The 22891-nt window shown below is 41.3% G+C and overlaps 1 protein-coding gene across 3 annotated transcripts in view; it reads left to right on the top strand.

Annotated features, from left to right (window-relative positions):
- LOC311126904 (CUB domain-containing protein 1-like) overlaps nucleotides 1-22891 on the top strand; it is a 33448-nt gene continuing 10557 nt past the window's right edge. The window contains exons 1-8 of one of the 3 annotated variants that reach the window (XM_084158599.1): nucleotides 19-208; nucleotides 11094-11200; nucleotides 13781-14014; nucleotides 14278-14634; nucleotides 18344-18553; nucleotides 19490-19846; nucleotides 19998-20360; nucleotides 20650-20847. In XM_084158599.1, the coding sequence (XP_084014725.1) occupies nucleotides 13792-14014; nucleotides 14278-14634; nucleotides 18344-18553; nucleotides 19490-19846; nucleotides 19998-20360; nucleotides 20650-20847 (1708 nt within the window). In that variant the 5' untranslated portion in view covers nucleotides 19-208; nucleotides 11094-11200; nucleotides 13781-13791. Of the gene's footprint in view, nucleotides 209-11093; nucleotides 11201-13780; nucleotides 14015-14277; nucleotides 14635-18343; nucleotides 18554-19489; nucleotides 19847-19997; nucleotides 20361-20649; nucleotides 20848-22891 lie in introns of all 3 variants that reach the window. The other 2 variants (XM_084158598.1, XM_084158600.1) reach the window with 2 other exon arrangements.

The raw sequence follows: 22891 nt of genomic DNA on the forward strand, positions 1-22891 counted from the left end.
ACTCTGCGTGAAACAGGTAATGTAAATCAGGAAGTTAATGGTCTGTCACGGCCATCGATTTTTTTTTAACAAAAAGCAAATATCGTAGTTTTGATAACATTTATCCGGAAATATTTTTTGGTCGTTTTATCAGGGGACATGCGGCTCACTACAATTTGCGCTCGAGAGCTCCTGGGAATTGTCATTTTGTTGCTCCTCAACCTGTCAGGTGAGAGAACATTCAAAACAACCTTTCAAACAAAGCAAGCAGACGTTAACAATAAGTTACAAATCATGTACTGAGTGTGGCCTTTACATATTCACAATGTTGCAAAATATGATGATGTCGATAAACTTAAGAATTATATTATATTTCAGTTTTACAAGTTTTTAGTTTGATATATTTGCGAGAATTGTTTTATTATTATACATGATTGTGAAAGTATTTCATGTAATCTGTAACCGCATTCTGCATATTCTTGATCCACTGCAATTGGAAACAGTTTACAAATGACATTTAACGTTAGACAGGAAGGATAGACTTAAAACTGAGAAGTGAAAAGCTGAAAACGACGTCTTTATACTGATGTTCATTTCAATAGAACACAAAGAAGGCTGAACTTAAACTGCACTTAGGCTCAATTTGTACTAAAATAGTCAGACATCTTTCTCCAACTTGTGTCGGATATCATGTTGATTGAGTTGACACTGAAATGTGAGGCCTAACACATAACATGCAAGCAACATACATTGCTAGAGTTTGCACACCAGATAATGTGATATAAATAACCAAAGATGTGTGGACGTTACAGGTTCCATACGCTCTTTGTTCTCGATTCTGGAAAACAGTGATCTTAGAAATGATTGATGGTGGGGTGGGAGGGGCTCGATAGTTACATATCGGGAAATTATTTTGATCATACATCGTTTTGACAATATTGCAATATAATTGTTGCGCTAGTTAATTGGCTGTACCTGCACCAAAACTCCAGTATTTTTCCTTCATAGCTTGTTCTATATCTACTTTTTAAATAGGGAGCCAATTTGTTTTCAGCACTTTTCTTTCCATGACTGATCAAAACTCCTCTTCCCATGGCTCTCTCTTGTCCCTCTGCAGCAGACATATGGTGAGCAATATGCTTGGAACATCAAATCGCAATAAAATCACAGTATCCAATCACAATACATATAGAATCGTGACAATCGCAATACATATCGTATCGGCACCTAAGTATCATGATAATATCGAATCGTGACGTCCCTGGCAATTCCCAGCCCTGTAAAAAAAAAAAAAAAAAAAAAAAAAGGATGTAGAATAATGTTATATTGAAGAGGAGGGGACCTAAAAAAATGGAGAATAATGTTATAATGAGGAGGAGGGGACCTAAACATGAAGGGTAAATTATATAGCAGACAAGCAAGGGTTATACTCAGCTGAGGGTATGTTGTTGCTACAGTTTGTACGCCAGATAATGTGATATAAACAGTTTTTTTGTGTCCATTAGTGGACGTTACAGGTTTGCCCATACAAACTGCCGCCATAGATTTTTCAGCTAACCTGGTATTGGCGATACTCTCTTCGTTCTCGATTCTGGAAGACCGTTACCTTATAAATGTCTGTGTCCAGTTGCAGGTGCTTCTACAAACACCAGAGAAAACACAGAAAGATAGTAAATCAATGTTTTAAATCGCGCAAGGAGGTTCCTCGCCATCTTAGCTGCTGCACATCTAGCATTTCCTAGCATCTTTGCCGGAACTAGTCGTTTATATGCTACGCGGGCACGGCCACATGTAGAAGTAGATGACAAAGATCAATACAAAGATCTACACACATGCAAGAGGCATATCTCACTTGATACAAAACATGGATTTACTGTTTACTACTATTTACTATCTTGTTCCTGACATACCTCTTATTTACATTCATGTTCACACAGTCTGAGGCCATTGTGAGCTGAGCCTACACAGTACATATGGGTGATTCCTCACAAAACTAGGAACAAAAAAGATCCCAGAAATGTTCCATATGCACAAAAAGCTTATTTCTCTAAAATTTTGTCCACAAATTTGTTTGCATCCCTGTTAGTGAGCATTTCTCCTTTGCCAAGATAATCCATCCACCTGACAGGTGTGGCATATCAAGAAGCTGATTAAACAGCATGATCATTACACAGGTGCACCTTGTGCTGGGGACAATAAAAGGTTACTCTAAAATGTGCTGTTTTGTCACACAACACAATGCCACAGATGTCTCAAGTTTAGAGGGAGCATGCAATTGGAATGCTGACTGCAGGAATGTCCACCAGAGCTGTTGCCAGAACTGAATGTTAATTTCTCTACCATAAGCCACCTCCAACGTCGTTTTAGAAAACGTGTGTATGGTGTCGTGTGGGTGAGCGGTTTTCTGATGTCAACGTTGTGAACAGAGTGCCCCGTGGTGGTGGGGTTCAGGCATAAGCTACGGACAACGAACACAATTTTATTTTATCAATGGCAATTTGAATGCACAGAGATAACATGAAGAGGCCAATTGTCGTGCCATTCATCTGCCGCCATCACCTCATGTTTCAGCATAACAATGCAGGGCCCCATGTCGCAAGGATCTGTACACAATTACTGGAAGCTGAAAATGTCCCAGTTCTTACATGGCCTGCGTTCTCACCAGACTATATATACAGACTATATAGCAGACAAGCAAGGGTTATACTCAGCTGAGGGTATGTTGTTGCTACAGTTTGTACGCCAGATAATGTGATATAAACAGTAAACAGGACAATAAACAGGAAGCGAACAATGCATAAATATGTAATCACCAATTGTGAATGAAGATCAGGGCAGGCCAGTCTATTGTATTGATCCATTCTAATTATAATCTTAAAATGGTATGTACCCTATATCAGTCCACCGAATCAAAGCAGTCTTAACAGTCTACTCTGGCCTACTTGGAGTAGGCTACACAGCGAGAGTGTGTCTAACTGTACATGTTCAATGGCTTTCAATATCTGGGAAAATATCTGCAGCAGTTGAGTGAGTGTCGGAGAATGTGGTGATGGGGCTTGTGTAACCTTACATTGGCAAGGGGAGAAATGTCACCATGGACAATTTCTTAACTTCACTGTCATTGGCGAACAATTTGCTTGCAAAGAAAACAAGTCTGGCCGGCACCATGAACAAAGTGAGATGGGGGCTCCCTCTGCGCAAAATAAGGCACCTGCACAGCTGTGCTGAAGAATGACAACACAACGGGGACACAATAAAGAGAGAACTGGAGACTATTACGCACTACAACCAAAGAAAAGTATGTAAAAGTTAAAAAACTTGGGTCAACTGTTAGGACAAGGGATAACAGCTAAATTAAATCCAACTGATGCCATTGCGTGAAGATGCAAAGAATATGCAGTGTATTCGGAAAGTATTCAGACCCCTTGACTTTTCCAAATGTTGTTACGTTACAGCCTTATTCTAAAATATATTTAAATCGTTTTTTTCCCTCATCAATCTACACACAATGACAAAACAAAACAGGTTTTTTTGATTTTTTTTGCAAAAGTATAAAAAATAAATTAACGGAAATATCACATTTACATTAGTATTCAGACCCTTTACTCAGTACTTTGTTGAAGCACCTTTGGCAGCGATTACAGCCTCGAGTCTTCTTGGGTATGACGCTACAAGCTTGGCACACCTGTATTTGGGGAGTTTCTCCCATTCTTCTCTGCAGATCCTCTCAAGCTCTGTCAGGTTGGATGGGGAGCGTCGCTGCACAGCTATTTTCATCCAGAGATGTTCGATCGAGTTCAAGTCTGGGCTCTGGCTGGGCCACTCAAGGACATTCAGAGACTTGTCCCGAAGCCACTCCTGCGTTGTCTTGGCTGTATGCTTAGGGTCGTTGTCTGAGGACCTGAGCGCTCTGGAGCAGGTTTTCATCAAGGATCTCTCTGTACTTTGCTCCGTTCATCTTTCCCTCGATCCTGACTAGTCTCCCAGTCCCTGCCGCTGTAAAACATCCCCACTGCATGATGCTGGCACCACCATGTTTCACCGTAGGGATGGTGCAAGGTTTTCTCCAGACGTGACGCTTGGCATTCAGGCCAAAAAGTTCAATCTTGGTTTCATCAGACCAGAGAATCTTGTTTCTCATGGTCTGAGAGACCTTTAGGTGCCTTTTGGCAAACTCCAAGCGGGCTGTCATGTGCCTTTTTACTGAGGAGTGGCTTCCATCTGGCCACTCTACCATAAAGGCCTGATTGGTGGAGTGCTGCAGAGATGGTTGTCCTTCTGGAAGGTTCTCCCATCTCCACAGAAGAACTCTGGAGCTCTGTCAGAGTGACCATCGGCTTCTTGGTCATCTCCCTGACCAAGGCCCTTCTCCCCCGATTGCTCAGTTTGGCTGGGCGGTAAGCTCTAGGAAGAGTCTTGGTGGTTCCAAACCTCTTCCATTTAAGAATGATGGAGGCCACTGTGTTCTTGGGGACCTTCAATGCTGCAGACATTTTCTGGTACCCTTCCCCAGATCTGTGCCTCGACACAATCTTGTCTCGGAGCTAAGCAGACAATTCCTTCGACCTCATGGCTTGGTTTTTGCTCTGACATGCACTGTCAACTGTGGGACCTTAAATAGACAATTGTGTGCCTTTTCAAATCATGTCCAATCAATTGAATTTACCACAGGTGGACTCCAAGTTGTAGAAAAATCTCAAGCTGATCAATGGAAACAGGATGCACCTGAGCTCAATTTCGAGTTTCATAGTAGAGGGTCTGAATACTTATGTAAATAAGGTATTTCTGTTTTTAAATATTTTATACATTTGCAAATATCTAAAAACCTGTTTTTATTGATTTAAAAAAAATCTATTTTACAATAAGGATGTAACTTAACAAAATGTGGAAGAAGTCAAGGGGTCTGAATACTTTCCATAACAAAATGTGGAAGAAGTCAAGGGGTCTGAATACTTTCCAAATGCACTGTAAGCACGAGCTGACACGAATTGACTATTTTTGACTGCTGTCATATCGACACATTCATTATAATGCCATTATTGTTTTTGTGTCAAGGGCACATGGCGCTAATGATGTTCAGGCTACTAATGTTTTCATCATTTGACCGCGCGTCTTTGTGGTTGGGGTATTTTTTATTTTGTCGTTATAAAAATAAGCTGTTACTGTGTAAGAACAAATATGCTGTCAGTTTCATAGTTGTGTAACAAAGGCACTCCACAAATAAAATTGATTGAACACTTGAATTTTGGCTTTAAAAAAGTAATTATATAGCCTACAGTAACATAAATGAATGCAAATGCTATTGTGTTATTTGAAATAAAATAGAAAATCATATTTGTTTAACAAAAGCCTTCATAAACACAACCAAATGATTATTTTTATGATGGGTAATATTAAATATATTAATTACATTGTTAGAATGTTGCAGTCAGAATGATTGCTCATTTGCTTGAAGGGCGGGGGGGGGGTCTATCGAGGCCCAGCGGTTCTAGTGTTAATCAGTTATTAGTTCATCAACAAAATTTAAATCAGTAAAATCACTATACCTAATTGGTAGGTCTACCATTACTTGTTACTTCTGTGAACTTTCATTATCCTTCCTCTTCATGAGGGAGAGAAATTAGAGTGTATACTCATGTGAATAATGACCACCCCCCTTTTCAAGATAGACAAAAAAAGAAAACATGTGTTCAAACCTTTTAAGTAATACATTTTTGTACATTACACTAAATTATTAGCCTCTATATCTAAGTACCCACAACACCGAATATCGAAACGAACCCTATTATATTTCTGCCTTTTTCTTGCTATTTTGAAACCGATAAGCTTTACTTTGTGTTTAGTGCCAGTTGCCCAGAAGTGTTGGTCCAATAGGTTGATTATCGATTAGGAGTCATACACTGAAGGGACATTTTGGACAACAGAAAAAACAAGCCTAAAAAGCTTATTTTCCCTCTGCTGGTAGAGCATGAGCTGAAGAGGTTGTTGTAGGACATGCTCCTAACAGTATGGGGGAAGAGTTGAATTCCATCCATAGAGATAGAAAGGGGACTCCAGTGCCTAAAAGCCAGTTTTAGCATGGGCAAGCCATTGAGGACTTTCACCATTTTTAAGTAGTCAACTTGTTAGGACTTACTATGGGTTATGGAAGGATCACATGATTCCATCTGGGTCATAAGGAGGGATCAGCCAATTAATTATACTTGTGAGCAAACATTCCATAACTGCAGGTGGCAGTAAATCGCCAACCTAGTCTTTATACCTGTTCAAAAAACACACTCCAGGTGGCACTATGCACCTTTTCAGTTTGTTTGCCAACTCATAGAAGTAGTAGTAGAAGAAGAAAATTGACTACTTCAAAATGGAAATGGCCTCAATGATGCTGCCCATACTCTCACAGATGCCATAATGGGACAGATGCAATGATTTGATTTCTGTCAAAGTCTATGATTCCATTCTATACCATAGGACAAGGAGTAACAACTGGGAGGCACGTCCAACATTTGATTAGGGGAAATTCCAAATGTCCCGGCCACTGTGTGTAATAATGCCCATCCTCCTACATTAGACTCCTAGATATGATTCAATAATATCATGCAGTACTTTGCATATGAACTTTACTACTGTACCTAGTAAAAAAAATATCCTGGTTGCCCATTTAATTCACTTGTAATCTGTTAATGCTTTTTTGTAATTTGTGTGTAGAGATTTCCTGCCTACAGGAGAGATTTTCCTTTTTGCATGCAATGTGTTCTTACGGGGAATGGCACAGTGATGCTAATACTGTATGATACTGATACAGCCACTAGGGCCAGGAACGAGGAGCTCCGGTCCAGTTGGGCCACATAGGTTTTTATAGTGTTTCGGGACTCGAGTCGATCCATATTCACCAAACCTGATCTGATCTTTTGGGTACAAAAAACAGTTGTTGAGTGGTGGGAAACCTTCTCAACAACTGAATTGCTTCAGGTGGCAGTATGAAAAATGTATGCACTCACTAAATGTAAGTCGCTCTGGATAAGAGCGTCTGCTTTATGACTCAAATGTAAATGTAAAACATCTTCAAGATATGTGGGTTTTTGGTAACAGAATTACAAGGTAATATTTCTTAAATTTACAGAAGACACATTTATTTTGCCAAAACTAAATATAAGTGTTATTAGTTGGCAAGGGTATTAACTTCAACATTATCGTTTTTTAAATGTATTTTTGATGTATTTCTAATACCTTTTTGATCTTTTTGACTAGAAATCAAAGCCTTTTCTTATTCCTAATTTTAGAATAAACAATTGTTCAAATGTATTTATGCCTTATTTTCTCAAAAGTATAGAGACTTCGCTTTCATTTGACACCAAATTTGATGTGCTACTATGAACTTCACATTTTGGTGCTCATGGGTCCTTCTAAATTGAAATAGCCATGTGCTACAAAGCAGAAAATGGTGTCATATGAAGCTTTACCGCTTGCTCTGTAATATGGCTAGTATTCTTATTTCAATACAATTTTCTTACATTCATTTATGAATATTGGAAAATATAAACATGAATATTGAAAAATATAAAATTTTTGATTTGGCTACTTTTTAAATATATTGTTGAACATAATATACTTGGGCATATCAAAGTTCCAGAGTGGGATCTCTGATAGTTTTAATGTTATGGCCCATTTTATACAGAGAAATTGGCTTAATAGGCAATATAAGCGATCACGGCCCTCTGTTTAGTTGTACCATTGCACGTCCTGCAAATCACTAGCAGAGGGTGACCATTTTGAATCCATTTTCACATTCACTCTGTTGATAGCCTCGGCTTCCAGGCCTGCATTCAGTACGAATTTATTTTGTTGGTGGAATGTTCAATTAAACGGAAACGGTGCTGTACTGAACGACCCAGGTGGGGTTGGGTTGTGGGTTCAAAATGCATATTCATATTGGAAAGGTAGGTATGAATGGAGTGCTGATTGCCAGCGGCTGAATAGAAATAACAAAATTTTTTAAACAACCACCCCTTCCATCCCTCTTCAGAAGCCAAAATTATCTAGAGTATGCTAATTTATGGTAGTAGAATTGCTAGCATACTATATTTTAGAAAATTGATATTTCTGAAATTGTTTACTTTTATTTTGTATATAATTTGGTTGAAATGACACTACTCCACGTCGGAATCTGTGAAAATGATTTGCTTTCAGTTTCAATTCTTCGCCTCTGTTTGAACGTGCCTATTCCAATGGTTGGGAGGGGCAAAGGTCTTAGATACACCAAAGATTGTGGATAAATTTAAGATGAATGACTGAAGCCGCTTAACATTGGTCGCGTTGCCCTGCTCCGACATTGCGTGCATCAACCAATGGATGTGTGCCACGTCATCAACTGTGTCATGCAACGTCTTCATGCATGCAACGTCTGAGCAGGGGAACGTGATCAATATCTGGCATGCTCACGTGAGAGAGGGAACAGCTGGCTCTATCCTACTTATTGGTCGCGGTCCCTGCTAAGACGTTGTGTCATCGACTGACAGATTGCTATAACATATGATGTGGTTAGCTGATACTGTACGTAAAATACCTATCCAGGCGTTGTAAGATCTGGCAGGCATCAGCAATGTGAGCAGAGGAACGTGCCCATTGTCCCCTCCCCGCATGCCTTGAGCTAGTGAGATGTCTCGCTCTGGGACACCTCCTCCACGGGGTGGGGGCAATAAGCAAACGAGCAGCCCCGCCCCTATCAGAAAAGAATAGGGAGCCGGATGTCTCTTCAATCTCTGTATACATTCCACCTTCTTTAAGCCTATTTCTGACAAGGTCTTCCACAGGCTTTCATACGAAAGTTAAGGTGAAAGCCTGGTAGAGGCTACTCTGTTGGGAATGCTTAAATTGGATTATAACTCAAAGTAGCAGAGATCCCACTTTGGAACTTTGATATGAGTATACAGTGGGGGGAAAAAGTATTTAGTCAGCCACCAATTGTGCAAGTTCTCCCACTTAAAAAGATGAGAGAGGCCTGTAATTTTCATCATAGGTACACGTCAACTATGACAGACAAAATGAGAAAAAAATATCCAGAAAATCACATTGTAGGATTTTTAATGAATTTATTTGCAAATTATGGTGGAAAATAAGTATTTGGTCACCTACAAACAAGCAAGATTTCTGGCTCTCACAGACCTGTAACTTCTTCTTTAAGAGGCTCCTCTGTCCTCCACTCGTTACCTGTATTAATGGCACCTGTTTGAACTTGTTATCAGTATAAAAGACACCTGTCCACAACCTCAAACAGTCACACTCCAAACTCCACTATGGCCAAGACCAAAGAGCTGTCAAAGGACACCAGAAACAAAATTGTAGACCTGCACCAGGCTGGGAAGACTGAATCTGCAATAGGTAAGCAGCTTGGTTTGAAGAAATCAACTGTGGGAGCAATTATTAGGAAATGGAAGACATACAAGACCACTGATAATCTCCCTCGATCTGGGGCTCCACGCAAGATCTCACCCCGTGGGGTCAAAATGATCACAAGAACGGTGAGCAAAAATCCCAGAACCACACGGGGGGACCTAGTGAATGACCTGCAGAGAGCTGGGACCAAAGTAACAAAGCCTACCATCAGTAACACACTACGCCGCCAGGGACTCAAATCCTGCAGTGCCAGACGTGTCCCCCTGCTTAAGCCAGTACATGTCCAGGCCCATCTGAAGTTTGCTAGAGTGCATTTGGATGATCCAGAAGAGGATTGGGAGAATGTCATATGGTCAGATGAAACCAAAATAGAACTTTTTGGTAAAAACTCAACTCGTCGTGTTTGGAGGACAAAGAATGCTGAGTTGCATCCAAAGAACATCATACCTACTGTGAAGCATGGGGGTGGAAACATCATGCTTTGGGGCTGTTTTTCTGCAAAGGGACCAGGACGACTGATCTGTGAAAAGGAAAGAATGAATGGGGCCATGTATCGTGAGATTTTGAGTGAAAACCTCCTTCCATCAGCAAGGGCATTGAAGATGAAATGTGGCTGGGTCTTTCAGCATGACAATGATCCCAAACACACCGCCCGGGCAATGAAGGAGTGGCTTCGTAAGAAGCATTTCAAGGTCCTGGAGTGGCCTAGCCAGTCTCCAGATCTCAACCCCATAGAAAATCTTTGGAGGGAGTTGAAAGTCCGTGTTGCCCAGCGACAGCCCCAAAACATCACTGCTCTAGAGGAGATCTGCATGGAGGAATGGGCCAAAATACCAGCAACAGTGTGTGAAAACATTGTGAAGAATTACAGAAAACGTTTGACCTGTGTCATTGCCAACAAAGGGTATATAACAAAGTATTGAGAAACTTTTGTTATTGACCAAATACTTATTTTCCACCATAATTTGCAAATAAATTCATTAAAAATGCTACAATGTGATTTTCTGGAGAAAAAAAATCTCATTTTGTCTGTCATAGTTGACGTGTACCTATGATGAAAATTACAGGCCTCTCTCATCTTTTTAAGTGGGAGAACTTGCACAATTGGTGGCTGACTAAATACTTTGTTTCCCCACTGTATTTCAGACAGAAAACACTACTTACATTTGTTTAACCATTACATTAGGTATTGGGATTAGGCTCTGCTCTTCCGGGGCATCTCACTGTCAGAGCAAGCCTCTTTCGTTAAGATAATAAAATAACTACAGTGTGCTCGATATGCTATATCAATCCCCCTGATTGAAACGGAAGCAGAGCCAAATCGATGGAGGCTGGGGTGATGGTGGGCTAGCAAAATCAGACAAGCATAGCACGTAACGCAAGTTGGATGTGTGTGCGGAAATTGTCAATTTAAATAGAACACCATGTAAAGGTAGAGTGATGAATCTAATTGGTGCAATATCGGCTGATGCCATCACCTGATGCCGGATGCACACTCAGGTTTTCTTTCTGAACTGGTTTCGCTTTTTATTATGTTCAACAATATACAGTACCAGTCAAAAGTTTGGACACACCTACTCATTCAAGGGTTTTTCTTTATTTTTTTACTATTTTCTACATTGTAGAATAATAGTGAAGACATCAAAACTATGAAATAACACATGGAATCATGTAGTAACCAAAAAAGTGTTAAACAAATCAAAATATATTTTATATTTCAGATTCTTCAAAGTAGCCACCCTTTGCCTTGATGACAGCTTTGCATACTCTTGGCATTCTCTCAACCAGCTTCATGAGGTAGTCACCTGGAATGCATTTCAATTAACAGGTGTGCCTTGAATTTCTTTCCTTCTTAATATGTTTGAGCCAATCAGTTGTGTTGTGACAAGGTAGGGTTGGTATACAGAAGATAGCCCTATTTGTTAAAAGACCAAGTCCATATTATGGCAAGAACAGCTCAAATAAGCAAAGAGAAATGACAGTCCATCATTACTTTAAGACATGAAGGTCAGTCAATACGGAACATTTCAAGAACTTTGAAAGTTTCTTCAAGTGCAGTCGCAAAAACCATCAAGCGCAATGATGAAACTGGCTCTCATGAGGACCGCCACAGGAAAGGAAGACCCAGAGTTACCTCTGCTGCAGAGGATATGTTCATTAGAGTTAACTGCACATCCGATTACAGCCCAAATAAAGGCTTCACAGAGTTCAAGATTTCAGAGGAGACTGCGTGAATCAGGCCTTCATGGTCGAATTGCTGCATGGAAACTACTACTAAAGGTCACCAATAAGAAGAAGAGACTTGCTTGGGCCAAGAAACACGAGCAATGGACATTAGACCGGTGGAAATCTGTCCTTTGGTCTGATGAGTCCAAATTTAGATTTTTGGTTCCAACCGCTGAGTCTTTGTGAGACGCAGAGTAGGTGAACGGATGATCTCCGCATGTGTGGTTCCCACCGTGAAGCATGGAGGAGGAGGTGTGATGGTGTGGGGGTGCTTTGCTGGTGACACTGTCTGTGATTTATTTAGAATTCAAGGCACACTTAACCAGCATGGCTACCACAGCATTCTGCAGCGATATGCCATCCCATCTGGTTTGCGCTTAGTAGGACTATCATTTGTTTTTCAACAGGACAATGACCCAAAACACACCTCCAGGCTGTGTAAGGGCTATTTGACCAAGAAGGAGAGTGATGGAGTGCTGCATCAGATGACCTGGCCTTCACAATCACCCGACCTCAACCCAATTGAGATGGTTTGGGATGAGTTGGACCACAGAGTGAAGGAAAAGCAGCCAACAAGTGCTTAGCATATGTGGGAACTCCATCAAGACTGTAGGAAAAGCATTCCTCATGAAGCTGGTTGAGAGAATGCCAAGAGTGTGCAAAGCTGTCATCAAGGCAAAGGGCGGCTACTTTGAAGAATCTAAAATGTTAAATATATTTTCATTTGTTTAACACTTTATTGGTTACTACATGATTCCATATGTGTTATTTCATAGTTTTGATGTCTTCACTATTAATCTACAATGTAGAAAATAGCAAAAATAAAGAAAAACCCTTGAATGTGTAGGTATGTCCAAACTTTTGACAGCTACTGTATATAAAAAAAATTGCCAAATCAAAAATGTTGCATTTTCAATATGCATGTTTATATTTTCCTATATTCATAAATGAATGTAAAAAAAACTTATTGAAATCAAAATACTACCCATATTACAAAGCAAGCGGTAAAGCTTCAAATGACACCAATTTTTGCTTTGTAGCATCTATAAAACATTATGGAGTCTTTAAAGGAGGCCTGGGTAAGGCCAAAATGTAAAATATTCCAACTTCACTGAATTCTTTCTCAAGTATGCTTTAAGATACAAATGTCAAATATTTGTCAACAATCCTTCCTCCAAAGGACCCTTTTTTATTTATTTTTATTTAAATGTCGTGAAAATACATAGTTTCATGAGGATTCGCCCATATACGGCAACACTTTTCACAATTCAGTGTGAATGCTGTCGTATTGTTCTGGGCTTGCTTCAAGTCTCTGCAAGTTTAGGTGATGAACATTTCCTGCATGTTCTTGTAGGTGCACTACAAGAGTATTTTTCTCACAGAACAGCCTATGGAAATTGTGTTAACCATACCAAACTCCCATCTTAACACCATAAGATGTACACCATGTAACCACTAGACTTTCCAAATCTTTGAAAGAGGCCAGACTGATTTATTTCACTTTCAAAATATTGAGGTTTTCAAATAAAGGAAGAGTTTCTCAAACATTATGAGAGTACACTACTTTTTCTTCAAACACCCTTGTTAGATCACCTACAGAACTGTAACAAGGGCTTTGATAAGACTTCAGTCTATGAGTACTGACTTAATTGTGGGTGCTACTTAACAGTCGAGTACACAGTGGCCGGTGTGCTTGGAACCCGCTGTTTGTTATTAATGTTGACTTTTTTATATGTCGATATGCTATTCAAAGACAAAAGAGCTCCTACCGTGGTAGGTTTGGGCACAGACCAGTCATCTGACACTGGACTTGATACAGCCTACTTCCTGTCAATTTGAATGTCACAGAGAACCTCTTCATATTTTCCTCTGAAAGAAAATATAGCCTAGTGTTCTGGAAGGATGTGTATTTGTGCAATAACCAGTGCAGCCTCGAGTCCAGACATGCAAATAGGTTCTAGCCTACTCCCAATGTTGAGTGAAACTTAACTGCTATGTCACTGTTTTATAACCTTTTTCTGTCATCATGTATTTGTTGTTACCTTCACCTCAGAAATCTTAGCCTGTTCATTGATTGAAACAACAGTTTTACTCCTCAAACAATGACATAGTAGTGGACTAGCCTTTTCTGTTTGGACTGCAAAATATGAAAAATAACCTTTTCTTTGTTCTGTTCCCTCAGAATGTCTGCGCATGAATGTCCACCCTGACAAAGATGCCACTGTGACTGTGTCGCCCTCACTGTTCCTTCCGTTGGAACAGTGTTCTGTGTGCACAGTCCGTGGTGGTGAGAATGACACCCAGACAGCCTGTCACTCATCTCTGGCCCTGGTCCCAGATGAGGACATCACCTTGCTCTTCAACTGTACTGAACCGCCACAGAGTGCCTTCACCATCCAGATCCACAGGAAAATCGGTGAGTCTAGAGAAACATTGTAGTATTGGGTTTCCTGTTAGATTGCCAGCTCAATTCGATCAAACCAGTCAAAAAGACGCACAACACAGACAGCTGCTTCAGAATTTGACATGTATGCTGGGGGTGGTAGTTGTGTCAACAAAGATACTGCATAAAAACCGCAAAGGCCACCTTTCAAATCTGGCACTAAGGATGAACCGTTAAAGCAGGTTTTGTTTGGATTTCTTCTCCTCTTACTTGTTATGTGATTTTATTTTACCCAGAATGCACCGAGGACTCCTGCAGCCCTGCCACAGGTGCAGCTCAGCCTTCCCTCTTCCCAGAGTTCATTAGAACCCTCGTCTGGCACATAAATGTGCCAGAGAAGACCATTTTGAGTTTGGACTTCCCTAGTGACAGGCTGAAGGAGATGACTGAATCTGAGATGTGTCAAGATGGCTACCAGTATGCTGTAACCAGGACCAGCACTGAAGAAGAGGTCAAAACTCAGACATACTGCAGGAATGGCTTTGTGGCTCACCTAGATATAATGAGCAACGCCACAGTGTCTTTTCAAGTTCAAAATGGCGGAGAGGTGAATTCCTCTATATTCACGGCCACTGCCAAACTAATGGAGAAACGTAAGCTCTGTCAACTCTTCTGTTCATGCCTCACAATAATGTGAGCAATGTACACTATATATAGAAAGGTATGTAGACACCCCTTCAAATTAGTGGATTCGGCTATTTCAGCCACACCCGTTGGTGACAGGTGTATAAAATCGAGCACATAGCCATGCAATCTCCATAGACAAACATTGGCAGTAGAATGGCCTTACTGAAGAGCTCAGTGACTTTCAACGTGGCACCGTCATAGGATGCTACCTTTCCAACCAATCCACATACTTTTGGTAATGTAGTTTATGTACAATAAATTATATTTTGTTGAAAACAGAACATTCAATATACTGAACAAAAATATAAATGCAACATGCAACAATTTCAAAGATGTTACTGAGTTACAGTTCATATAAGGAAATCAGTCAATTGAAATAAATTAATTAGGCCCTAATCTATGGATTTCACATGACTAGGAATACAGATACAGTGAGGGAAATAAGTATTTGATCCCCTGCTGATTTTGTACGTTTGCCCACTGACAAAGACATGATCAGTCTATAATTTTAATGGTAGGTTTATTTGAACAGTGAGAGACCGAATAACAACAAAAAAATCCAGAAAAACGCATGTCAAAAATGTTATAAATTGATTTGCATTTTAATGAGGGAAATAAGTATTTGACCCCTCTGCAAAACATGACTTAGTACTTGGTGGCAAAACCCTTGTTGGCAATTCAGCTCCCTCCACAGATTTTCTATGGGATTAAGGTCTGGAGACTGGCTAGGCCACTCCTGGACCTTAATGTGCTTCTTCTTGAGCCACTCCTTTGTTGCCTTGGCCGTGTGTTTTGGGTCATTGTCATGCTGGAATCCCCATTTACGACCCATTTTCAATGCCCTGGCTGAGGGAAGGAGGTTCTCACCCAATATTTGACGGTACATGGCCCCGTCCATCGTCCCTTTGATGCGGTGAAGTTGTCCTGTCCCCTTAGCAGAAAAACACCCCCAAAGCATAATGTTTCCACCTCCATGTTTGACGGTGGGGATGGTGTTCTTGGGGTCATAGGCAGCATTCCTCCTCCTCCAAACACGACGAGTTAAGTTGATGCCAAAGAGCTTGATTTTGGTCTCATCTGACCACAACACTTTCACCCAGTTCTCCTCTGAATCATTCAGATGTTCATTGGCAAACTTCAGACGGGCCTGTATATGTGCTTTCTTGAGCAGGGGGACCTTGCGGGCGCTGCAGGATTTCAGTCCTTCGCGGCGTAGTGTGTTACCAATTGTTTTCTTGGTGACTATGGTCCCAGCTGCCTTGAGATCATTGACAAGATCCTCCCGTGTAGTTCTGGGCTGATTCCTCACCGTTCTCATGATCATTGCAACTCCACGAGGTGAGATCTTGCATGGAGCCCCAGGCCGAGGGAGATTGACAGTTTTTTTTGTGTTTCTTCCATTTGCGAATAATCGCACCAACTGTTGTCACCTTCTCACCAAGCTGCTTGGCGATGGTCTTGTAGCCCATTCCAGCCTTGTGTATGTCTACCATCTTATACCTGACATCCTTGGAGAGCTCTTTGGTCTTGGCCATGGTGGAGAGTTTGGAATCTGATTGATTGATTACTTCTGTGGACAGGTGTCTTTTATACAGGTAACAAGCTGAGATTAAGAGCACTCCCTTAAAGAGTGTGCTCCTAATCTCAGCTCGTTACCTGTATAAAAGACACCTGGGAGCCAGAAATCTTTCTGATTGAGAGGGGGTCAAATACTTATTTCCCTCATTAAAATGCAAATCAATTTATAACATTTTTGACATGCGTTTTTCTGGATTTTGTTGTTGTTATTCTGTCTCTCACTGTTCAAATAAACCTACCATTCAAATTATAGACTGATCATTTCTTTGTCAGTGGGCAAACGTACAAAATCAGCAGGGGATCAAATACTTTTTTCCGTCACTGTATGCGTACACTACATGACCAAAAGTATGTGGACACCTGCTTGTCGAACATCTCATTCCAAAATCATGGGCATGAATATGGAGTTGGTCCCTCTTTTGCTGCTATAACAGCCTCCACTCTTCTGGGAAGGCTTTCCACTAGATGTTGGAACATTACTGCGGGGACTTGCTTCCATTCAGCCACAAGAGCATTAGTGAGGTCGGGCATTGATGTTGGGCAATTAGGCCTGGCTCGCAGTCGGCGTTCCAATTCATCCCAAAGGTGTTCGATGGGGTTGAGGTGAGGGCTCAGTGCAGGCCAGTCAAGTTCTTCCACACTGATCTTGACAAACGATTTCTGTATGGACCTTGCTTTGTGCACGAGGGCATTGTCATGCTGAAACAGGAAAGGGCCTTCCCCAAACTTTTGCCACAAAGTTGGAAGCACAGAATCGTCTATAATGTATTTGTATGCTGTAGCATTAAGATTTCCCTTCACTGGAACTAAGGGGCCTATCCCGAACCATGAAAAACGGCCCCAGACCATTATTCCTACTCCACCAAAGTTTACAGTTGCTACTATGCATTGGGGCAGGTAGCGTTCTCTTGGCATCTGCCAAACCCAGATTAGTCTGTCAGACTGCCAGATTGTGAAGTGTGATTCATCACTCTTGAGAATGTGTTTCCACTGCTCCGGAGTCCAATGGCGGTGAGCTTTACACCACTCCAGCCAACGCTTGGCATTGTGCATGGTGATCTTAGTGTTGTGTGCGACTTCTCGGCCATGGAAAACCATTTCATGAAGCTCCCGACAAACGGTTCTTATGCTGACGTTGGTTCCAGAGGCAGTTTGGAACTCGGTAGTGAGTGTTGCAAACGAGGGCAGATAATTTTTTATGCGCTACGCACTTCAGCACTCGCCGGTCCCGTTCTGTGAGCTTGTGTGGCCTACCACTTCGTGGCTGAGCCGTTGTTGCTTCTAGACGTTTCCACTTCACAATAACAGCACTTACAGTTGACCGGGGCAGCTCTAGCAGGGCAGAATTTTGACGAACAGACTTGTTGGAAAGGTGGCATCCTATGACGGTGCCACGTTGAAAGTCCCTGAGCTCTTCAATACAGGCCATTCTACTGCCATTGTTTGTCTATGGAGATTGTATTGCTGTGTGCTCGATTTTATACACCTGTCAGCAACGGGTGTGGCTGAAATAGCTGAATCCATTCATTTGAAGGGGGGTCCACATACTTTTGTATATGTAGTGTACCTTGAAAGAAAAATATGGGCCTCACAATGGGTCTGCGGTTGTGAGGCCGGTTGGACGTACTGCCAAATTCTCAAAAACGATGTTGGAGGCGGCTTATGGTAGAGAAATGAACATTCAATTCTCTGGCAACAGCTCTGGTGGACATTCTTGCAGTCAGCATGCCAATTGCACGCTCCCTCAACTTGAGATATCTGTGGCATTGTATTGTGTGACAAAACTGCACATGTTGGAGTGGCCTTTTATTGCCCCCGGCACAAGGTGCACCTGTGTAATGATCATGCTGTTTAATCAGCTTCTTGATATGCCACACCTGTCAGGTGGATGGATTATCTTGGCAAAGAAGAAATGCTCACTAACAGGGATGTAAACAAATTTGTGCACAACATTTGAGAGAAATAACCTTTTGTACGAATGGAGCATTTCTGTGATCTTTTATTTCAGCTCATGAAACATGGGACCAACACTTTACATGTTGCATTTATATTTTTGTTCAGTGTAGTTTGAGTGCTTACGTTTCAAATCTTCCTCAGAGAGCCGGATGATGTCAGTGACCCCAGAGCCAGACACTATCGTTACCATCAGCAGAGACACCAAAGCCAAAGAGTGCAGTGTGTGTGTTGGGGAGGGGCCTACCTGCACCTCCAAAGAACTCGTCCTGAGAGACGCCCGCAACACCTCTGTGAAGTTCACCTGCCCACGGCCACAATATGTCTTCAGTGTGCAGATCAACAGGGAAATTGGTAAGATGCCTCCGACCCATTTTCCTCGCCTCAACAGGGCCCTGACCAGACCTGTTTTCTTGTAGCACTTGATTGAGCTTGCCTGGCACAATGGACCCAATAAGAGAGTCTCAAAAGTGTAAACCCTGCTCATCAGTTAGCTTCACTAACCACGATTCCATCCAAATATTTTATGCAAGTAGAGTCATACCCCATAAAAACTAAATCACGATGGAAACAACAGGAGGTTTCGTTACAATTTAATAAATGGCGATAGATAATTTGTTCGTTAGACATGGTGGGAACTTTTTGTGTCTAAAATTAATTATGCGCAAATATTTATATAATAATCATCATATCGAAGTAAACTTGGAGTCAGGCTATAATATGATGTGTGGTCTTCACACTACGACTGGGGAAACCATTCAGTTTATTAGGCTACAGATTAAATAAATTATGATGAACTTCACAGGGTGTTACACAGTGATGAGTTTGATGCTCCTTTTCAATAAATATTGAGGGTCTTATTCTGGTGACATGATGATCGATGCTTGACTGCCGTTTGACAGATAATAACATTCTCTCTCTTATCCATAATAATCTAATCATGTAGACTAGTCTACCCGCACAGCCTACCCGTACTGGATCTGAGCGGTTGGCTAGAGCGCACGTGCCAAGACCAGAGTAGGCACATTTGCTATTTAACGCAACAGTTTTTGTGACCAACCTATTGGCAGAGTTGAAAATGCGATGGAAACGCATTGAACTTTTAGATTTTTATTCGGTACATTAAAACGTAAGTGAAAAAGTACATTTTGTGTGCACCACATCATCACGCACTGAAACAAGTTAGTTTGGTGGAAACACACCATGGGTGGAAAATGCGCATATTTTCTTTATGCAGATTTTAGAATATTCGCATGATCTGTCGCCAATTGGATGTTTTTCCTCCTCCAGATTGCACAGAGATCGCCTGCAGCGGGAACATCATCCAGGCGGAGTCCTCCCTCTTCCCAGACTTCAACAGAACCTTCACCTGGGACCTGAAGGTTCCACCCCGCCTGTCCTTCCAGCTGGACTTCCCATCGCCGGGAATGAGACAGATCCCACCCTCTGAAACCTGTCCTGACGAGCATACCTACACCATCATCACGTACCAGCGCACCGGGCCCGCCACCATCGGCATGTTCTGCCCAGATGGCACCATCACCACGGTCCAGGTGCTGTACAAGGGCCGAGTGTCCCTGCAGGTCCCTGGGAACAGGAAGCTGGAGCCGCTGGACTTCAAGGTCACTGTTGGGCCGGAGATTAAAAGTGAGTGTCTGGCAGCTGTTGGAGGAGCCATAGAAAATGAATGCCTTTTGAGGTCACTGAGGTAATCTCTATTAGCCTATATTTATTCGGTAGACCTCCCTTGACAGAATTACTCATGTCATTATACCTAATTTAACCCTCTTCCTTCCAGTGTTGGCTGTGGTAAAAGTCAGTCTACCTCGAGGGGTGTCAGATACAAACTTTCTCTCAGCCAACTACCCTAGAGGTTTTCCTGACGATGACCTGATGAGGTGGGACTTCATGGTGCCCGGCATGCATAACTACACAGTTAACTTCCTAAATCACACGGAGCCTCTCTGCCGGAAGAAGAAAGTAATGGTGATGTACGACAAGGAGGGAGGGGAGGTGGGCATCCAGAAGACCCTGGTGGATCCCCAGCCAACACACAGGCAGGGCAGCTTCACCATGACCATGTTGAACTGTGAGACAGACAGGACCAAACAGGGCTTGTCGCTCCACTTCAGGCTCTCTGTAATGAGGAGCGGCCATCCAGGTACAAAGACTATTGGCGATCATAAATTGTTATATGACATGATTTGTGTTGTAATCAATCACAAATAAGATCCAAAGATGCTTATTTATTCTTTGCATGCAATCTGTTAAACCAAACCTAGACTTTTCCAAACCAATATACCACTAATATTTCCATTATAAACTTTTGAATAAACTTATTGTGGCATAAAATTAGCCTGATCATTCATTCAATCAAATTAATTGAGTGGTGATCAGTAACCTATTTCTCCGAGGATGATTGTGCCTGTCTGTCTTGTATTCCTGGTCAGTTCTCTGCACTATAAATCTGTCAGAGGAGGAAGGGCCATTCCTCCACATTGAGAAGAGGGGCTCTGACTCCAACTGTGAGATGAGGAAGGACTCTGTGGTCCAGGAGGAAATCACAGTTCCCTCAGGGACCAAAGCCAGCCTTTCTTTCCTGGACTGTCCAAGTGAAGACCTACATCTGACAGCCAGCAAAACCATAGGTACTGTAACAATACATACAGTAGCATTGCATGTATTGCCTCCAAAATAACTTAACTTGACATAGGAACTATAGTACTATGGACAGTATTTATGCCATTCTCACTTAAGCTTGTTGTTAGAGTATCTTTGTGACAAAGCTAGAACAAATGGTCTTTGTGTTTGTGTATTATCCAAATCTAAGGATGTGATGCACCAATAATATTCATGTACAGTGCCTTCAGAAAGTATTCACATCCCTAGACTTTTTTCACATTTTGTTGTTACACCCTGAATTCAAAATGGATTAAATTGAGATTTTGTGTCACTGGCCTACATACAATACCCCATAATGTCCCAAATTTTTGTTTTTTTGTTTGTGAATCTTTACAAATGAATAAAAAATGAATAGCTGAAATGTCATGAGATGATAAGTATTCAACCCCTTTGTTATGGCAAGCCTAAATACGTTCAGGAGTAAAGATTTGCTTAACAGGTCACATAATTAGGTGCATGAACTCACACTGTGTGCAATAATGGTGTTTAACATGATTTTTGAATGATTACCTCATCTCTGTACCCCACATATACAATTATCTGCAAGGTCCCTCAATTGAGCAGTGAATTTCAAACACAGATTCAACCACAAAGAAGGTTTTCCCATGAAAAGAAGGGCATATTTTGGTAGACTACTTAAGTAGTTTTTTTTTAGGTATCTGTAATTACTATTTATATTTTTGACAACTTTTAATTCACTACATTCGTAAAGAAAATGATGTACTTTTTACTCCATACATTTTTCCTGACACCCAAAATTACATTTTGAATGCTTAGCAGGACAGGAAAATGGTCTAATTCACACACTTATCAAGAGAACATTACATTTACATGTACATTTTAGTCATTTAGCAGACACTCTTATCCAGAGCGACTTACAGTTAGTGAGTGCATACATTTTATTTATCGAACCCACAACCCTGGCGTTGCAAGCGCCATGCTTTACCAACTGAGCTACACGGGGCCCAGTTGGTCATCGCTACTGCCTCAGATCTGGCGGACTCACTAAACACATGCTTCATTTGTAAATGATGTCTGAATGTTGGAGTGTGCCCCTGGCCAGCCTTAAATTAAAAATATTAGAAAATGGTGCTGTCTGGTTTGATTAATATAAGGAATTTGAAATTATGAATACTTTTACTTTTGATACTTAAGTATATTTAAAACCAAATACTTTTAGACTTTTACTGAAGTAGGATTTTACTGGGTGACTTTCACTTTTACTTGAGTTATTTTCTATTAAGGTACAGTACCAGTCAAAAGTTTGGACACCTACTCATTCAAGGGTTTTTCTTTATTTTTACTATTTTCTACATTGTAGAATAATAGTGAAGACATCAAAACTATGAAATAACACATATGGAATCTTGTAGTAACCAAAAAAGTGTTAAACAAATCGAAATATATTTTATATTTGAGATTCTTCAAATAGCCACCCTTTGCCTTGATGACAGCTTTGCACACTCTTTGCATTCTCTCAACCAGCTTCACCTGGAATACTTTTCCATCAGTCTTGAAGAAGTTCCCACATATGCTGAGCACTTGTTGGCTGCTTTTCCTTCACTCTGCGGTCCGACTCATCCCAAACCATCTCAATTCTGCAGCACTCCATCACTCTCCTTCTTGGTAAAATAGCCCTTACACAGCCTGGAGGTGTGTTGGGTAATTGTCCTGTTGAAAAACAAATTATAGTCTCACTTAACCCAAACCAGATGGGATGGCGTATCGCTGCAGAATGCTGTGGTAGCCATGCTAGTTAAGTGTGCCTTGAATTCTAAATAAATCACAGACCGTGTCACCAGCAAAGCACCCCCACACCATAACACCTCCTCCTCCATGCTTTACAGTGGAAACTACACATGCAGAGATCATCCGTTCACCCACATCCGCGTCTCACAAAGACACGGCGGATGGAACCAAAAATCTCCAATTTGGACTCGAGACGAAAGGACACATTTCCACCGGCCTAATGTCCATTGCTCGTGTTTCTTGGCCCAAGCAGGTGTCTTC

The sequence above is a fragment of the Coregonus lavaretus genome, assembly GCF_964263955.1.
Source record: "Coregonus lavaretus genome assembly, chromosome: 3".
Lineage (NCBI taxonomy): Eukaryota > Metazoa > Chordata > Actinopteri > Salmoniformes > Salmonidae > Coregonus > Coregonus lavaretus.